This window comes from Larus michahellis, chromosome W (genome assembly GCF_964199755.1).
Source record: "Larus michahellis chromosome W, bLarMic1.1, whole genome shotgun sequence".
Classification (NCBI taxonomy): domain Eukaryota; kingdom Metazoa; phylum Chordata; class Aves; order Charadriiformes; family Laridae; genus Larus; species Larus michahellis.
In genome coordinates, this window is record NC_133929.1 from 9,415,945 (window position 1) to 9,436,058 (window position 20,114).

Here is a 20,114-nt window from a genome sequence, read left to right on the forward strand (position 1 = left end):
GCACCGGGGTTGAGTGCACCAGGAGCGGGCCTGTGCGCACCCAGCAGCCTGCAGCAGTTCCGGGGTTGGGCGCATACCACCGCCCCAGCCTGGACACCCCCGGCCCAGCGCTATGCGCAGGGAGATGTAGTTCGGCCCCAGCCTGCTCCCCCGGCGGCAGCAGCACCATCCCGGGCTGGTGGTGGCAAGACCACTCCAGGGGGTTGGAGCTGATGGTGCTCCCCGGGGTTTGGTACCACTGGGGATGCCCAGGTGTCCTTAGGGGTTGGTACCCCTGGGGCTGTGCTGGGAGCACTTGGAGTTTGGCGGTGGTAGGCCTGCACTGGGATGCCCTGGGTCATCCAGCTGCCTCATGGCTTTCCCTGCCCCATGTGGGGTTCAGGTGCAGCTCAGGGTGGGCAGAGCTTGGCAGCAGTGCTGACACATGGGGACATGGAGACCCAGATGGCTCCATGCTGGAGCATCCCTCCCCTGAGGACCACAGCCCTGTGGATTTATGATCCAAAGCATATGTGGGAGGCCCTGGGTGGTGTTCCCTGCTGACACGGCTCCCAGACCTTCCTCTGAGAAGGGCATTTCATGCCTTCATTAATTATGTGCTGCTTTCAAATCCCCCTCCTTATTTGACCTATGTCAGTGCTCAGCCTCCCAGATCATAGAATTGCCCAGGTTGGAAGGGACCTTTAAGATCATCGAGTCCAACCATTAACCTAACGCTGACAAAACCACCACCAAACCACGTCCCTAAGCACCACACCTACTCGTCTTTTAAATTCCTCCAGGGATGGTGATTCCACCATTTCCCTGGGCAGCCTGTTCCAATGCTTGATAACCCTTTCAGTGTAAAAAGTTTTCCTAATATCCAGTCTAAACCTCCCCTGGCACAACTTGAGGCCATTTCCTCTTGTCCTATCGCCTGTTACTTGGGAGAAGAGACCAACCCCCGCCTCGCTACAACCTCCTTTCTGGTAGTTGTAGAGAGCGATAAGGTCTCCCCTCAGCCTCCTTTACTCCAGGCTAAGCCACCCCAGTTCCCTCAGCCGCTCCTCATAAGCCTTGTGCTCCAGACCCCTCACCAGCTCCGTTGCCCTTCTCCGGACACGCTCCAGCACCTCCGTGTCTTTCTTGTAGTGAGAGGCCCAAAACTGAACACAGTACTCGAAGTGGGGCTTTACCAGTGCCAAGGACCAGGACAGTCTCAGTGCGGGGATAGGGATGGGTGGCTGCGGCAATGCCACAAATACAGATGCTGACAGAGGGTCCCTTCACCACTGTGAGGGGGAACACAGGATGCAAAAGGGGGGATGAACAGAGCCACTCCCACTACCCTCAGGCCCCTGTCCCCATGGCCCATGGGGATGTGCCCTGTGTGATGCTGGAGGGGATGGTTGGGACCTCAGCAATACCTGGTCCAGCCAGCGGGGTCGATGGCATTCCTGCAGTACTCTTGCATTGCTGCCTTAATCATCTGCTTGGGCTGACCTTGGCCCCCCAGATTTTGCACCAGGGGTATTCCTAATCCCTAGAGACAGCAGTGAGAGGGTAGAGATGCTCAGGCCATGAGGCAGTGCCTGCCTTTGCAGGTGTTGGGGCACACAGTAAAGCCAATTACTGGGCAGGGTTTAACACTGGAGACCTGCCGCAAGTGCCAAGCCCCACTCCTCTGCAGTGGGTGGTCATGGGGGTTGTAAAAGCACCATGATTTCCTGCAGCCCCCCCAAAAGCTTCCCACTTGCCCAAAACCGGGGGACAGAGGATGGCCAGGCATTGCTGGCTCCTTTCCTCCTGCACCCATAGGCATCTGGGTGCTTTGCATAGCAGGAGATGGGCTGGGTACACCGTGGCTGCCAGGTGTGGGGCCAGCAGAGGTTGAGAAGGTAGTTACAGGATGTAGCCAATCTCCTGCAGCTGACAAAGACCAAGAGGGCTGAGGTCTTGCTGGGCAGACAAGCGCCCTGGTTGCATGAGCCATTTCTGTCCCTGCACAGCAGTGACATCCCCCTCCATGCTTTCTGCTGGCTCCCTCATTATAATGCACAGGCTAATGAGGCTGCAAGAGATGAGCTGGATTGCAGCGTGCTTCGCATCAGAGCCTGCATGCTTGTTAGCCCATGTAGGGAGAGCTGCACGTCCACAGCATTGTCACGTCCTACTCTCAGGAAAGGGGGGAGGGTAAGTGACTCAGATTTGTAAATCCCCAACAGTGCAGACTAAGGTGAGACAAATTTCAAGGTCCATACACAAACATTTATTAGATTACTAACTAGGTCCACAATAATTGGTTAGGCATATAACAAATTATGGCAAATGGTGAGCCATGCATTGCATTACTTAGCAACAGGTATGCAATGAATTATGGCAAGCGGTATGGTATGCCTTGTGTTACTTAACAACTCTAACCATTACTTAACAACTCTAAGAGAAAAAAGAAACCAAGGGATAGAGAAAGGAAAAGATGGAGAAAAAGACAGAGATAAAGAGATCAGAGATCACCAGTCCTGGTTCCATCGTCTTTTTCAGGGAATCTTCCCAGGACCTATCTTCTTCTTTCTTGGGAAAAGTCTTCCCAGGCACGATCTTCTTCTTTGTTTCTCTTTGTTCTCTCTCTAGGGGCACTTATTTTCCCCTTTTATGTTTGCTGAATTAGTACAGTCAAGGACAGCCTCATCTCAGGTTTCTCCCTTCTCCCAGGTGACGTGTAGCATGATTTGGGTGGAGAGACGAGTGCCATAGTCATACATGTTTAGCATGATCTCTATAATCTTCATTAGCATATGCAGGGGTGTGCACTTTCATATGCATTTCCTGGATAATGAAGCAAAGGTCACTTATTGGACACAATGGCCTCGAGAACAGAGAACTAGCAAGCTCACCACATGAGTGGCAGAACTATCTTGTCTTCACAAGACAGTCCTCCCACTGCTTTTCCAGTGCCTTCGAGCCTTATCAGTTCTTCGAAGACCAGGCCTGCATTATTTATTTCCTTGTGAGTGTTTGAGGCATTCCACTGAAGGCTTGGGGGGCCTTCTCCCCTTCATCGGGGAATTTACAGGCCATCTCTCACAAGCATACGTGCTATGTCCCACGGACACCCCCCCACACACACACACACAGTGAGGCCTCAGCTCAGGGATTCCTCCAGGACCAGGGCTGGAGGCCTCCCTCCAGGGCTGGAGGCCTCCAGGACTGGCCTCCCCCCCAGCCCCCACAGGGTCCCCCTGGCACAGAGGCCCCCTCCTAGTAAAAGCTGAGCCAAGCATACAAGCTGTGTGTTGGAGCAGCTCTCAGAGCCACCTAATCTGCTCCCCCATCACCATTGTGTCACGCGTCAGCCCTGGGCCGAGCCCTGTGCTGCTTCAGTTTCCCCTTCCTCATCAAGATCCTGTCCCCTGCACACTCTGAAACCTACTGATGGACAGGGGTGACATGTGAGAACTTGTACCGGTGACTGTCTGCCCTGCAAGCCCAAAGCCACTGCAGGGTGCAGCTCCAGGGAACAAGAAGCCAGCAAACACAGGCCATGGGGCGTCAAATGCTTTGCTAACCAGGGAACATGACCCCTCCTCCTTCCCCCCATACAGCAAGGCACCCCATGAGTCCTCATGCCACCTGCCCAGCACCAAGCATCCACAAATGGGTTGAGGTAGAAACCCCAAGGTTTCCTCCTCCCGTGGCATTTACCTGTGTTACAAACTTGTTTTCTTTCCAAAGCTGCAGTGGAGCCTTCTCTTGGATGGTCTTTTTAACAGAGCATGGCAGGCAGTAGGAGTCAGTATAAGTGCTGATGAGGGTCTTGAGTTTTTGGGCAAAGAGGAACATGGTGCAGCAGCCCACTGGAACAGGAGCACTCAAAGTCCTGGAGGGTCCCAGGGTGCCTCACTGGACCAGCAGCACTGCGTGGGGTTGGAGGCTCCCAGCCTACTCAGGAAAGGGAAGAGAACATGGCTCTGGTGCCACTGCTCTGCCAGCCCAAGGCGGTACTTATGCCATTGATGATGTCGTAGTGTGAGAGCAGGGAAATGTGGTGGCTGTCAGCCTGTAGCTGCACTCCCAAGAACAGCAGGTCCCAGGCTAGGACACAACAACTGCTGCCTGCATTACTGCCTACATCACTCCATAAGCACAGCTGCACCCTCCTGGCTTTGTCCTGGCTCTGGGTTTCCTCCCCTCTTGCAGGCAATTAGCTTAACAAAGGTAGGAGACAGATTCAGCTGGTCCTAGTCAAAATAATTTTATTTTGGGAGGTGCAGGGCCAGCAATTGTTGCTTTTCCATCCCCTCTCTCCCATATTTCCTTGGAAATCCTACAGCGACCCAGCTGTGTGCACATAGCACAGCACCTGTACAGCCAGTGCCCAGGCCACAGCACCAGGCACTGCTGGCCCAGCCTGCTGGGGTAGCAAGGGGAATTACCGCCTGCTCTGTCTGCTCTTTTTAATTAAAAAGCTGGGTTTAGGTGACCCTATATGGCTTGTTTGCTCTCCTGTCTTGAGTGCTGTGATGGGCTCTGCAGTTGGAGTGAGCAATCATCATCTATCTCAGGGCAGAGGCAGCTGGGTTATGCCAGGGAGAAATTTGCATGAGCCGTGTTTGCTTTTCTATGAGACAGGGAGCTGAGCAGAAACCTTGCTCTGGCTTGCCCTGTTACACAGTACTGATTCAGAGCTCAACTCTGCTCCCAGCTCTAGCCCCGTGAGGGCTCTCAGAAGCTTAACACCTCTGCTGCCACGTTTTTGGGGATGGCTAATGGTCTGAGGTTCAACAAGGCCAAGTGCTGGGTCCTGCACGCTACAGGCTTGGGGAAGAGTGGCTGGAAAGCTGCCCGGCAGAAAAGAGCCTGGGGGTATTGGTAGACAGCCGTCTGAATGTGAGCCAGCAGTGTGCCCAGGTGGCCAAGGCGGCCAACAGCATCCTGGCCTGTATCAGGAATAGCGTGGCGAGCAGGACTGGGGAAGCGACTGTCCCCCTGTACTCAGCACCGCTGAGGCGGCACCTCGAATACTGTGTTCAGTTTTGGGCCTCTCACCACAAAAAAAGACATTGAGGTGCTGGAGTGTGTCCAGAGAAGGGTAACAAAGATGGTGAGGGGTCTGGAGCACAAGGCTTATGAGGAGCGGCTGAGGGAACTGGGGTGGCTTAGCCTGGAGTAAAGGAGGCTGAGGGGAGACCTTATCGCTCTCTACAACTACCGGAAAGGAGGTTGTAGCGAGGCGGGGGTTGGTCTCTTCTCCCAAGTAACAGGCGATAGGACAAGAAGAAATGGCCTCAAGTTGTGCCAGGGGAGGTTTAGACTGGATATTAGGAAAACTTTTTACACCGAAAGGGTTATCAAGCATTGGAACAGGCTGCCCAGGGAAGTGGTTGAATCACCATCTCTGGAGGTATTTATAAGACGGGTAGACGTAGTGCTTAGAGATATGGTTTAGTGATGGTTTTTGTCAGAGTTAGGATGATAGTTGGACTCGATGATCTTAAAGGTCCCTTCCAACCTAGGCAATTCTATGATTCTATGACCCGTATCCATCTTGGCATGGTGCATGCCAGCCCATCCACCTGAAGGCTGCTGAGCCCTGCTCTTTTTGTTGCGGGGGACAATGGGGCTGGGCAGCCTGAGGCACCTGAATGCATCCAGGCAAATGTGATTAATGTGCTATTGAAATGAAGAAAACAAGTTGCCATTGATTTTTACAGCCCCGCTGGTCTCTATTGAGCCAGGCTCAGGCTCTCCATCAGCCCTGTCCCCTCCTGGGAGCCAGTGGGAGGCTGGGGGTGGGAGGGTGGACACGAGGATGTCAGTGATGTCTCCCCCTCCACCCCCATGGCCTCAGAGCACCCTGGGGCACAGATCTGGGGAGCACCACTCTGCAGAGAGGTGGGGTCTGAGCCTCTTGGTTGGAGGGGGGCTCACCCTGCACTGGGTCAGCTGCCAGTGTGAGCCAGTGCCCCTCCATGGCTGTCCCCTGTCCCCAGCAGTCCCTGGGGTTTCCAGCTGCTGATGTTGGACTCTAAAATCAGTGCTCAGCTCTCGTGCCAACAGCTTTAAAGGGAAATGGCTGCAAGGCTGGAGAAAAGATTATTTCATCCATTGATGTTGTATAGACACAGCACTTCCTTCTGCTTCTGTCACTGTCAGGAGGAGAAGCATAGCCCAGATGCAGGGGCTGGGTCCTGCCTGATGTGTCTTGCCGCTGCCTTGAGGAGAAGCCTTCCCAAATGCTGGCTGGGGGCTGGCCAGCCCTGGTGGGTTTAACTGTGCCGTATGGCACAGCTCCACACCAGCTGCTTCTACTGGGCCCAAGCAGGCTGGTATTGGCCATGGTGTGAAGGGTGGCACCCCCTGATTTCAGTATCTGTGATTGCTGGGGACTCAGAGGAGATGGTGTGGTTCATACCGTCTCACCAGGGTTCACTCCAATGACAGTCTGGCAGGCTGGTTTTCATATGTATGCTTTTTAATATTAATTCTGTTACACTACACACAAGCAGTAACAATGATAAATACTGCAATGGAAATGTTAAAAAATATTATACATGTTTCATGTTTTTCAAAAAAACCCACATTTTAAAATAAATTAATGCATAAAACTGATGGTAGAAAAAAGAAAATCCAAAACAAACCACAACACAACTGATCTGTTTAAGGCAATACTCTATGTGGACGAGAACAGAAGTACAACAGCATGCTACATGTTCTGAACAGGAAAAAAGAAAGAAAAAAACACCCCATACAAGATGCAGATTGATGCTTTGTGAGTGAAAAAACTCCCAAACCCAGATAATAAAACCAATGGCCAGGTTAAGTGCAGCATCAATACACTCTGCATATCAAATGATTAGCAGGTTCCTAACATGGACTAAGGTCAAGCTACAACAAATTTATCTTCTTAATTAAAAGGTTATTCAGATCAAACCCTACATTTAACTGTACTTTGCATTTGGCTGTTTCAGCTATGTTTCACTATATGCAAGGACAGCTGGAAATTCATCTCCTGCACTGAGATTAACGCAAAGGTCAGGAGGTCTTTCCTCCTGTAAGTTATTTCCATTAAATACATCCAAAAAGGATCTCACTTTCAGTGACCCCCAAACGCCTCCTGCCATCCCCTCCCCTGGGGTGCCAGGCACCACATGGGGAAAGGAGACCTGGGAAGCATTTGCTTGGGTTGAGTTTTTTCCAAGCTGAGGACACAAAATGGAAGTGCAGCTTTGATCTGGACTCTGAGGAGTGCTATTTCCCTGTCTGCCAGAAATGGCTATCTGGAGTATGCTGAAAGCACTTTGCCACCACAGGCAAAACCCATCTCGTATCCAGGCTCTGGATATAGTCACGGTGTTTGCTATTAAGGTTGGTGTGAAGCTCCATACCCGCCCAGACAGCCAATTAACCCCAGTTATTAATGCAGCCCAGAACTTGGACACCGGAAGGTGGACAATACTCATAATGCCAAAAAAAATCCCCCCCTCCCTCAAAAAATAAAAGAAAGGGGACAGTAGCCACTTCCTGCCAGCTTCCCCTGGTGGATCCCTGTCATGGTTTAGCCTCAGATGGCAACAAAGAACCACGTGCCGCTCGCACGTGCCTTCCTAATACAGGAAGGATCGTAAGAAAAGGCAAGACTCTTGGGTTGGGACAAAGGCAGTTTAACAGAACAGCAAAGGGAACAGGCAAACAACAAAAACAAAAACAACAACAACAACAACAACAACACCACCACCACGGATAGGGGAATATACAAACGCGATTACGGAACCGCCGCTCCCCGCCGCTCGCCGGCCGGACCGGACCCAGGACGCCCCAGCCCACTTTTAAGCAGCAACTTCCTGCCCCCTCCCCCGGCAGCTCAGGGTGGGCGTGGCTCACATGGCATGGAATACCAGGAAAAGTTAACCCTATCCCCACCGGAACCAGGACAATCCCCATCAGCTGCCACCTATGCAAGATTGGCAGTGCCAGATCTCACCAGCATTGACCCAGTACATTCCCAGTAAGGTGCATGTCTGCAAGGTGCTGCCAGGGGGCAAAGAAGCTTCTCGGGACATGGTTGGAGCCTCCTGTACTGCCCTGCTAAAGTGTATGGGGAGGAAGCTATGGTACATGAGGAAAGAAACCCAAGTGGAATTACTAAAAATTAAGACTTGTAATGGCCAACAACTGTCCGGACTGCCTTGGGTTCGGGTGGGAGAGGGGGATGCAGAACTGGGTTGAGTCACTTCGGTGCAACTGCCTCTGATGCTCATTACTAGTGCATGGGGCGGGGGAAGACGATAGCTGCTTTGAGAAAAGAGGAGTGGAAGGAGGACATGTGCAGTATAACAAGGCTTATGATTCTAGAACTAGTCACTGGACACAGATACTGAAGTTTACCTGTGACACCTAGCTATCCTTCTATTGTCACTGCTGCTTTCCCCCCTTCCTGGTCTGATTCTTCTTCGGTTTGGAAAGCTGTGGCTGTTTGACATGACAGTCAGTGCTGACTCTCCCATTCAGTCTCCACAATGTACATGGTGACTCAACTACAGGATATACAATGAGGTCTGGAAGTTGCATGTTAGGCACAGACCAGCTCTGCATGCAAGTGGTGCCTGCTTTCAGAACCCTTCAGAAAGCTATTTAATGGTAGCTCATTTCCTTCTTTATTAAACTGAAGGTTCAGTAACCCCTGTGGAAGGAGTAAAAATGGTTTAAAATGTGCAAAAGGGGGGAGAAAAAAAACTTTCTGAATTTTCTCCCTTGCAAAGACTTCATCCTCTGCAAGAGTCTTTCTCCCTGCACAACTACAGCCCTACCATTGCGTCTCACAGTGCCTTGCCCCAGGATGGCAAGGGCACAGCCGACAGGCTTCCCACCTGTGCCTCTGCTGCAGGTCTCCAGTCTATTTGCACATGGGCTGGCAGGCCTGGGACCTGGTGCTTGGGTCCTAGACCTCCCACAGCACTGAGCCCGGGAGGGTAAAGGTGGCTGGCTCGGCTTGCTGGATCACACCAAGGTTTTACACTAGCCTGGCTAACCCTCAGCCCCACTGCCTTCAGGTGGGTGAAGAGAAATCCCAGCCTGCTCTCTGTCTCACCCACTATTGCAGTTGTTGGATCTCTTGCTGGTCTGATGTTTGCCTTGGGTTTGTCTCAGGACAGAGGCAGCTACAAGCCGAACTCAGCTGCTATCCCAGCTTTTCCGTGAGAAAAACTGAGCAGAGAAATCAGTGATCTGGGGATGGAGATGAAGGTGATAAAAAAATAGAAGGGCTGTTGTAAAGAGAGCTTGTCCAAGTTTTCCAGCTCTCTCCATGGGTCTGTATTACATCTCCCAACAAACTACACATCTCCCAAATCATGCGGGCTCAAGGAAGGTGGGTAATGAATGGAGTCACAGCTCTTTTGGGACTAGTGCAGAAGGGAGAAGGCAACCCAGGTGGAGAGCAGTTCTTCCTGGTGAGCTCATCTGGGGCAGCTGGATGGGCAACTAGGGGAGAAATGCTGCTTCAGGAGGGCAAACATCTCGGCAGATAATGGGACTTAGCACAGCCTTTCGGTGGCCTTTTCTTTTCATGGTGCCTACTGTGCTGGTTTCCAGTGACATGTCTGAGGCAGTCACATTTTAATAAGGCTGCTTTTGTACTTTCCACTCCCTGATGCAATCCTACCATCTGTATCCCCATTTGTTACTATGGAATGGCTCCACAGACCAGGCACAACCAGTGAGATGGTCTCCTTCCAGGAGCCAATCCATTTTTTGCTGGAGCAGCTTTTTACAAAAAGAGAAAGGCTTGGAGCCACCACCAGTTTCTGCTGGCAATGGGTTTGGGGAGCAATGGGAAGAGCTACTCTCTGCAGGCACCAGGGAAAGCTGCAACCTGTCCTGCTGGTGTCCACACCGTTCTGCAATGATGTGGCTTGCTGCATGGTCGCATGAGCCACAGTGCTCTGCTCCATGTAATCTCAAATAGTCCTTGGCCTTTGCCTTCTCAGCAAGCTGTCAAAGGAGTGCTCAGCCAGGCAGCATTTAGCTGCCGTGATCCTGGGATTGCCACCAATGTCAAAGGAGCCAAAGGAGGGGATGTAGCTGTAATTTTTTGGAAGCAATGCAGCAGCTCAGCTGCACAATACAGGGACTTAAAATATGGATGCCAGCCCCTGTGAGAAACCTGGTTAGTCTGGCATTAATCTTCTGTAGGTAATCCCAGGTCACAACCTCTTTCTCTATGCTAAGTTGCTGGCCCTTCTGCTTCAGGGCTTGTGTGGCTCTGTAACAGAGGTAGTTTTGTCTGATGAGATGTGGTTCAAGGTTTGGAGCAATCCTTCAAACAGGAAAGCCTTGAAAGGAAGTGACAAGGATGCCATGTTCTCCTAGAGGTGAAAAGCACCTTAAAATGAACACTTTCCCATGCCTTCCCCTAAGGCTCAACCTAGCCCAGCTTTCCCTGTGGCACTGCCCATCTATGCAGATGTTTCTTTTGAGACATAGGAAGTAGAAATAGGAGGGTGATGTGAAAAGTCAGCTTTGAAGGGTGTTAGAGGTCAAAGCCAGGGTATATTTACAGTGGCACATGCAGCCTGTGCTTGCTGAGCCAAGCAGCAGCCAGGTGACAAAGCCTGCTGCATTCTAGGTAAGAGTGGCCATACCCATGTGAGCTTTAAGGGAGAATGGTAAAGGAAGAGCCCAGGCAAAAGTGTCAGTTTATACCCTCAGATCATTACATGGATGATAAAAGTAAGAGCATGAAACTGCTGTGGGAATATCCCAAAGGAGTCCTTCAATGCTCTCTTCCCTCCCATCAGCACTCACTATCCCAGTTGAACTCCTAAGTTCCTTAACTCCACTAGCAGGGGATGGTGCTGTTGGGCCACCAAATCTTCTTACACATTCCCTGTGGCAGCATGCAGATTGAGAAGCCAGTTGTGCAAGAGCCAGCTGCCAAATAACTGGGAAACACATCCTTGCCAAACATCTGCCCCCAAAGCTGTTTAATCTCTCTACCAACCTCCACCCTGCAGCCTTCTGGCACATGCAAGCAACATCAGAAGGTGGTAAACAGAGGGAAAGCAGAGTTGTGCTGCTGTTCTTTGTAGTACTTTGAAAATACACATAAAACTTCTATAGTATGCTTTTTGCATCTTGCTTGCAGAGCTATCCTATCAATGGTGCCTGCCACACACTTGGCAACATCCATTAGATGCCCGTTAGAGCAAATGTAGTATGTGCCAACAGCAGCAAGGGACCCCAGATCTCATTTCTGTGCTCTAACAGTCCAGCAGACTCTCCACAGTAGTATTTGGCTGTGGTGCCAACTCAGGGACACAGCGTTTCTGGTGTGTGCATCTGAAAGTGAGCTTTGCTCCCTGCTGGTATCAGCACTGTACTGAGATAGATTAATTTGAACAACTGGGATCTGCCCTAGGCCAAGACAGTACTTGGCAACCTTTCTGGTTACTGCTTGTTTTCCTTTTCCTGTCATTCCATCTGGTGCCCAGCTGGGTCCTTCCTTTCTTCAAAAGCATCTTCATGTTTCTGTTGAGTCACATACAGGGCGCTGTACTTTTCAAGCCTCCTGCATGCCATCGTATGGCTTGCAGGCCAGACCAAGGACAGACTCTGCATAGAGAGGAAAGAATTCTACTCAGGATCACAGACCAATGTGTCAGCCAGCACACAGCTGAGCCTCCTTTTGAGAAAGAAGCCAGAGAGCCAAACCAGAAGCAGCTGAGTCCATCCTGTCCGTGGGGGAACACAGCATCCTGAAGTCCCTTTCGAAGTCCGTACAGCAGGCTTGGCTGCCTGCTTTTGCAGTTGCAAGGCATCTGCAGGCAAGACAGCCAGAATAGAATAGCAGACCCAATGGCCAAGCATACATGTTGAGGTTATGCAGCAATGTCAGATATGATCCAGTGGCTCTTCCAAGGGTTGGCTTCAAGATATGTCTGATAAGACATCAAATGAGCCTTTGAGATGGTCATCTGGATCTCAGCCTTATTTCAGCCAAAGGTTATTATACGACCACCAGAAAAGCAGACTAGACCATCCTATCTAGAGACCTTCCTCAACACTAGGAGGATATTCCCCCTCACACAGACATCTGGAAATAGGGAGTTTGTGGACTGACTGCAGAGACAGAGTTGAGTGCTGAGACCCTTGAGTCCAAAGTCAGCTCACATTAAAGGGCAAAATTAACATCTGATAAAAGGAAAGGATTTGCTTAAACTCAGGTAATTTGGTGACTAAAATTACATAAAATCCTAACAAAAAGCTTTAGGAGGCATCAAATGCAAATTCCTTTGTGGAGGCACCAAATGCAAATTCCTTTGTGGAGGCACCAGCATCAATATAAGGAAGCTATCCTATTTGCATGGTAATTTAGATGGGCAGTGGTGCAGCCTTTCATATTCCGTGGCGCTCCTCCCCTTGGTATTCTGTATGACTTTGGACTGAAAATGGGGCCTGAGAAGATCATCTGGTTTGGTGCATGACTGGAGCAAGGAATGATTTGCTTTATTGTAAGCAATCTGCAGTTAGGAGAGTGCCCAGCAGCTCTGCAGATTTTAGGACTTTATAAAGCTGTCACAGAGAGTCAGGGTCTGTGCTCTTTCCTTCTCTTCTCTGGGCCATAGCAGCAGAGACTGGTTTAAAGAGAGCAGTGCCAGAATGGCCACATATCTGTACACCTTCCTGGGAAGTCACCACAGCATAACCTCTAATGAGGGCACAAGCAAAGGTCTGAACATGAGACCAGATAGGGAAAGCCAGCCCAATCTGTGGTTAATACATACCATCAGACTGTCCATCATATTTCATAACAAGCCAACAAACATGCCCCATGGTCATAACCTTCTTAAGGGACTGTGTTTCAGAAGGGTTAGTGTATTGCCTTAATCCATTCAGCCTTCCTGATAATGACCCTAAACAGGTAACTACTTTTCCCCACCCTTTCTACTTTATTCCTCTAATAAAATATATAAACACAAAGCTTAGAGAGGAGAAGCCAAAAAATTGCCATTTTATGGTCCTGTACTGCCATGCCCAAACAGCTATTTGTGCAATCAACTCCTCCTGTGTGCAGTGAAAAACACTTGGCTTGTGCTTCTGTCTGTATTTGGAAGAAGCACTGGGTGTAGTTAACATTTAAATTCATCTCCCTCCCAGGGACCCTAAAGGGTTGTGCTGGAAGCAGGTGCACATCACACAATGCAAAGGGCTGAGGGCACCTGTAGGGTTGGGGAATGCCTCAGGGCACATGGCAGGCAAAAACCAGCAATAGGGGCAATAAAAGGACTTGGTTGTGGTGCCATGGGGCAGTGGTTATCAGGGAAGGTCTGTCCTTCATAGGGAAGGCATTAGCCCTGGGAGATACAGTCTCAGCAAGCTTCATTCTGTCTTTGACTGAACATGATAGTAGCATGACGGAGACCTGTGAGACCTGCAGTCTCCTATGGCTGATCCATGTAAACAGATGCCTCGTTGCTCTAGCAGGCACACTGAAATGCTCTGAGCTCCTGAGCAAGGGCTGTGGGAAAGGCTGAGTATGTGCAGCCCAGCTGGAAAGCACAGAGACTGACCCAGGAGGATAAATGCGATAAAGTTGTTGCATGGCACCAATGCTGAACTGCAAAGTCCTGCTTTAGAAGAGTGAACATTTAAAGAGAGTCGGCCATGTCCTACAGGATTTGGTTTGACCATGGGGTTTCTGTTAGGTTTTGACTACATTCTCCATTTAAAAAAAAAGACTCATTTTCCCCTTTTATCTTTTCTCCCTACACAGTGCTGTTAGAGCTCTTCTCCCCCCTCCAGACAAGTTGCTAACCTCACACCTGAGCTGGAGAGGAAAGCAGGCACACAAAGGAAGAAGCGAAGACTTGGGGACCTGATGCTTTGTGCTTCTTTAGAAACATTTTGGAAATATTCTCAGCATTACCAAGCAATGAGAAGGGGAGAGGAATTCAATTGAGAAACACTCTTCCTAGAGGAGTTGGCAAATTAACCAGCACTTCTGCACAAGGAGGCAGGGATGCTCAGTAAACAGCACCACTCAGTACTCTTTCTGTGGCCTGGAGCCAGGGTGGCAGTGCCCTGTTTTAGGGAGAGGGGGCAAACACAGCTTTAATGTTGCCCACAGCTAGATAGTGAATAATAAAGCCCAGGAGTCCTCTGTGCCTGCTCTTTTGCTCATGCTGTGGATGACACTGTGCCTTGCGCTGAACACAGTGAAAACCCACGATGTTAAATCCTCCTAATCACAAAGAGGACTTCTTAAAGACTCAGCTCACTATGTGAAGATTTCAGACAGGGGATCTGTCCTTCAGGGTGGAGCTCAGGCTCTGTCTTGCAACTCAGGGGAATTCTGATGGGAAGCTCAGAATTGCCCTCACTTTCTCCTTTTCCCAGGCTCTAAAGTAAGTGCTTATGTAAGGCAGGCGGTCCTTCCTCCTGGCAGAGCAGGAAAACACACAGTTGTGCCTGTGGCAAAAGATTTTATCTCCAAGAAAAATGCCAGGCCATTCATCACCTGAGTCCTGTGTATGCTGAAGCCAGCAGTGTATAACTGGCCAGGGAGAGGATGTTTCCTAATTCCAGAAATAATTTTGCATTCAAAACAATCTGCTGGTGAACTGTCAATTCAGTCCAGCCACCTAATGTAACACCAGGTTTCCCGACTATTCCAGCACCAAATAAACACAATTGCTCCTGACGTGGGACATCTCTAACACAGACCAAGCCTGGTTCACAAGTGGGCAGAGATGGGATAAACATTAGTTTCCTCTCATGGTTTTTTTTCAGCTGAAGCTGTTCATAATCCTGCTATTGATGAACTTCCCCCCTAAAGTCTGACACCACCACAGAGATGCCTTCAGCATTAATAAATCTCTCCCACAGGCACCAAGAGACGCAGCGTCAAGAGGATATCAACAGCCAAGATCTGTAAAAATGTGCTTTCTTTAACTAGCTTTTCTGGCACTGACCTTCAGACTGCACAGCTCTAGTCCTGTCTTGTGCAGGACTCAGTTTTTCTTAGTTGAACAAACTTTAAGATTTTTGGAAGCAGATGGGTCTCACAGGAATGAAATATAGGCTGAAGTCAGTATATGTGACTGGACTGAACTCAGGAGTATGTTATTCTCAGGCAAGGACTGAATCCCTGAAGAGCATGGATGGATTGCAGATCGAATCTGATGTGTTTGCTGATAATTTAATGTGGAGCTAAGGATAGGTTGCATTGGATATGTGACACAATAGCTCTAGCTAGTACTGACTCACAGTGAAATGTCACCTATTTGTCCTCTTCGCAAGTGAATGAATTGTGTCATGCTAGTCATGGCTAGCCTTGCCATATGAAAGGATGCCCTGCTCTGTTCCCATTCCTGTGCCCTGGTTATGGTATAATTTTGGTTACACAAACGAATCAGGTTTAGTGAATGAATGAAGAACTGACCTCCTCCCACAGGTAAAACCCCCTAACACCTCAAACTCACCCCTGATCTTGTAGATGGATTGGTTTCAGTGAGCAGGAGTAACTGCAGCCCCATCTGACCCTTCCCATTCTGGAACAGACACCTTACAAAACACAAATCAAGGAGGTATCTCTGGACCCTCCTGCATTTGCTCTCCAGACCAGTCAGTTCTGCCAGGCACTGCCTGGCACTTTGATCAACTTCTCTTTTGTTTAACCATAGTTTAAAATAACTTATTAACCAATCATAAAATTAATTTTTTGGTTTCTTCTGGCTCCATGAACACAAAGAGGTGCACGTCCTACCATAGGAGGAAGCAATGGCTGTTAAGTTTTACAGTTATAGTGGAAAGCACTGATCACAGCCTGCCAGCCTCACTACTGGATGTGACAGGCGGTAGAGGAGGTGGCTTGGCAACACATGCAGGTAGGGTTGACTGATTTAGGGGGGATTAGGTCGAGGTCCTCGTCATCGGGGATCTCATCTAACCGGTACCCATCCTTTAGCAGCTGGATGTTCAAGTCTTGGTTGATCTGCTACAGACAGAGAGACAAACAGATCAATGAAAGAGTCCCAGTTTTTGACCACAGGTGAGGGCTTCCTTCTGTTGTTCTAACTTCTTCCAAAATAGGAATATCTAGAGTGAGATATTCCAGAGTAGCAAGTCGATACACTATTTTATTTTGGAATAATCTTTCCATGAAGACAAGTCCTCATTTAAAGTCATGTAATAATAATGATAATAAACTGACTGGCAGCTGGGCAGTCCCTCCTCTCAGTCTGGGGCACTATAGCAGTTGAAAGGTGGTAAAGCCTATTGGCTTTTGTAATCTCAGATTCAAGTGCTGTCTAGCCAGATCTGGATGAACAACACTTCATCAGGGCCCAGAGATGGCCCAGATCATTTGATCCGGTCCTTGCTCTTGGCCGTTTTTTTGCATTTCAGAGGTATTTTGCCCAAGGACGGGATAAAAGGGGGAAGAGTTCCCAGTGGCTTGTGTGCAGAATGGCTGCTCAGCACCCTGGATGTAAAATCAGATCCCGCAGAAGCAGTAGCCAGAGTCTGAACAACTAATTCACAAGAGAGCTTGGGAATATATTCAGAAACAATGCAGAGGGATTAACAGGCCTGAGCTTCCCTGCCTTTTCTCTTTGAAAGGGCAAGAGTTCATATCTGCAAGTCCTCCCTGGAATTTCTGGTGTTCCAAGTAAACACGCACTGGGTGACTCTGACCCCCCCAAGAACCGGAAATCACAGCACATCCTCAGAGCCTTTATTTGTGTCCTTGGCAAGTAGACGGTTGCTGAGCTGCCATGACAGACAAGTTGATGCTTTTGCATCACATGGGTCAACACTGCGGGACTGAACAGAACTGGGAAAAGCTTGAGTGAAGCCAAAGGTATCTGTGAAAACAGCCAACGGGCAGATCTGTGTCTGTGTCATGGAAGTGTGGGGACAGAGCCAACTGGATCACCATGAAAGAAAGAAACATGACACAGTTTCTGCCATGGCCCCTTCCAGGCTCACAGAGTCTACACCACTGGTAAATTCCTTGTGGAGCTGTTTCTGGCAGCACAATGCCACTCTAAATCATTTCTGGCTGCTCTACTATTAGCATTCACGGCAAGGATGGCAGCAAACTCACCTCAGCTGAAGAGTATCCCGAGGAAGAATATCTGGACATGTCAAAGTCATCATCACTACAGGGAAGGACAAGATACAGCAAAGAAGGAAACAACAATTAGAGAGACCTGTATTCCCTGTTTAGCCCCATCTATCTTGTGCCATGAAGCTGTACCTTAGGAACAGAGAAGTTACGACAAGGGAGTCTAGAGAGCAACTTTTATCTGTGACCCTCAGACCTTTCCATCAAAGTGCTCTTTACTCACGTCTCTTCCTACTTGTTTACACATATATGCCACTACGGCATATGCCGAAGGGCACAGCAAAGATGAGTGCGAGTGGCCTGAAAGAGTAGTTTTAGCAGGAATTAGCTTCAGTGCTTCACTCTGGCATGAAAACTTGCTTGCACCGTAATATATATCATCTTATTAACACTTTGCATACCTGTCCGTATCCAGGGCTACCAGTGGCTTTTCATCTGGACTCTGATCTAATGATGAATAGCCCTTATTGGGAACGACGAGCCTGAAATAATTAAATGTTGCCCGTTAACCACACAGTAAAGCTCAGTACCACACATACTCTAGAGCAAAACCATATGATAGTTAGGCTTTCCGCATTTAACTTCCTTGCAAGTCCTCCCTTATTGGTGAAGACATTTAAATGGGTGCAATTCAGAGGAAGCAGGCTGTGTCTCTGGGTAGTTCAGAGCAGTTTCACAGGGACGAACACTGGACATGCCTTGGGAACACACTCCTCCCTGGAAGAAAAAACAGTTGGGACACTCCACACTTCATTCTGGTGAACCTGTTCAGATAGCACTGCTTGTCATATTTGATTGCTCATTTTTGTGTTGCTTTTTTTCCCTAGCAATAAGTACATGACACTAGCAATAAGTAAATGGGAGGAGGCTAAGGGAAGGCAGAGGCTCAGTGCTCCTACTATTCTACTGTTGGAAATCAGGGATTTGGTCTTTCTGTATGAGTCCCTACCCAGCCCCTACAACATAGCACTTTTGAGATCTCACTCCTAAATTTAGTAATATGAGAAATATGAGCTGGTGGGTGCCGCGTAAGAGTCCAGTCAGACTAGCACTTTTAAAATCCCATTATTTTATGACGACTTTCACTTCATCAGAAGTATTACAAAGGCTGACGATGACTTTGCATCTTTAATTGCCTGAGAGAATTTGTGTAATGGAATACAGGCTTCAGAGCTTTTAGGATAAGGAAAATACATTAATTCAATGGTATCCAGCTCACAACAGAGTTCTTTTATACACAAAACTGCACAAAGACTTTGGTTCATATTTAAAATAAGATCAACCAAACCAAGCAAATGGAAGAAGATTCTACATTCAGCAGGTGGAAACAGTAAGAATGATGAAAATCTCCTCGTTCAGTGAGTTAACTCAGGTTTTCTCCCAAATGAAGAACTGGTCTTTAACAACACAATGATGCTTCACAAAGAGTTTAGAAAATATAAATCTAAAGATGATAATCCATCTCATCCACGCTCCAACTGCACTCTAACTACCTGCAATGTTCTTCTGCTTCTGCTCAGAAAATTTCAGGAAGCCATTACAATTTTAGTGATACAAAGGCCTGCAGGCTCAGGGAGAGTAAAATATATCAAATGTTATCACAAAGCAGATGTATAGGCTCACGACTAGTTGTATTTTCTTATTGTGTTCATTGAAACACAAGATTAAAGAAATTAATTGTAAAACTGATGCAGAATTTCCCACCTGCAGCACCAGGGAACTGGAGAAAATAGGATCCACTTGCAAAATTCAATACCTCTTCCCATAGCACTGAGACACTGCTCCTAAAGCATATAGGAAGGAAGTCAAGAAGATGTCTGGAACTAAAACTGAAGCTGTGATCTGGCAGCAGCAGCTTGTTCACACACATAAGTACTGACTTCCATGCTCATTCTCCAGTTTTCAAGTCAGTGCTCCATATATACTCACTGACAGTTGTTACTATATCATGAGTGAACAAAGCACCATCAGGGGATCTAGAAGAGCCCTTTGTGGTGCTATTTAATTGATTAAAAAAATATTACTACATATTTTTCTTGAGAAATGTATTTTTTCTTAATAACACAGAACTTCATTTTTTCTGCAACAGACAAAAACTGTGATAATGTCTTTGCCCCTGATCTATATCTTTCCCTTGCATCCTGATTGTCCTTATTTTTGCTTCCCACTGTCCTTGGAACAAAGCCAGATTGCAGACATAGCTGCTTTCATCTGCAGGTGTCCTAGTATGAGCTTCTTGTCTTGGTGGTTTTGCTCACTTAACATGAAATATGTTATGACAAAATCTGAGTTTAGGTTATCCTCAGAGTGGGCTACAATATCTGGCTGTGTGGAAGTGGTGCGGATGGTGTTGTAGGCTCTGCCTGTGCTCATAGTGAGTATGCCAGCAGCACCCCAACCTTGTTCATATTTTATTTGCTCTTTGGGAGACTGAGCATGTTATGGATTCAGATCCTTTCACCTCTAAAGCTGGCTGTGCCCCTGCCCCAGGAGAAGACTGAATAGTGAAGGCAACCTGGTACTAGAGGCTGGATGTCAGAAATTCATACAGGTAATACAGAAGAACAGAAGCCTTGGGGAAGGAGGGGGAGGGGGAGTAGAGACTAGGAGAGGCAATGTAGCTTGCCTGAACGAAGGAAAACATATTTGATGAGAAGAGCAGAACTGTTAAAAAAGTGGAAATGGCTTTAGCTTATTCTCCTCTTGCAGAGACCAGAGGAAGCCAACAGTTCAGACTTAAAGAACTACCATAACCTGGATGTTTTGCAGTGTATCCCACTAGAGTATCTCCCATTGTACTGCAGCCGTTATCTTGTGAAAATAAGTTGCTTGAACAAGGTTGTGGCATTTCTGCCTTCCCAGGGTTGCCCTGTCTGTGGCAAGACAGATCAAACCATTCTAAGGTATTACTAAGGCTGTGCTTGTGGTGCTGCTTGGTTCCCAGAAAGACAAGGGAACTGGGAGATGAAGAGACATGGGCCAGTGAGACCCTGTGCCAGACACCTCCCAG

The 20,114-nt window shown here is 48.4% G+C and overlaps 1 protein-coding gene across 10 annotated transcripts in view; it reads right to left on the reverse strand.

Annotated features, from left to right (window-relative positions):
* Positions 1–2,228: 2,228 nt before the first annotated feature.
* Positions 2,229–20,114, reverse strand: part of LOC141735443 (protein FAM219A-like) — an 86,680-nt gene continuing 68,794 nt past the window's right edge. For 4 of the 10 annotated variants that reach the window (XM_074568214.1, XM_074568211.1, XM_074568213.1 and 1 more), the window contains exons 4-7: positions 17,506–17,586; positions 17,084–17,138; positions 3,682–15,973; positions 2,244–2,805 (exon numbers count right to left, since the gene is read on the reverse strand). In XM_074568214.1, the coding sequence (XP_074424315.1) occupies positions 15,815–15,973; positions 17,084–17,138; positions 17,506–17,586 (295 nt within the window). In that variant the 3' untranslated portion in view covers positions 2,244–2,805; positions 3,682–15,814. Of the gene's footprint in view, positions 2,806–3,275; positions 15,974–17,083; positions 17,139–17,505; positions 17,587–20,114 lie in introns of those variants that run through there. The other 6 variants (XM_074568212.1, XM_074568210.1, XM_074568216.1 and 3 more) reach the window with 4 other exon arrangements.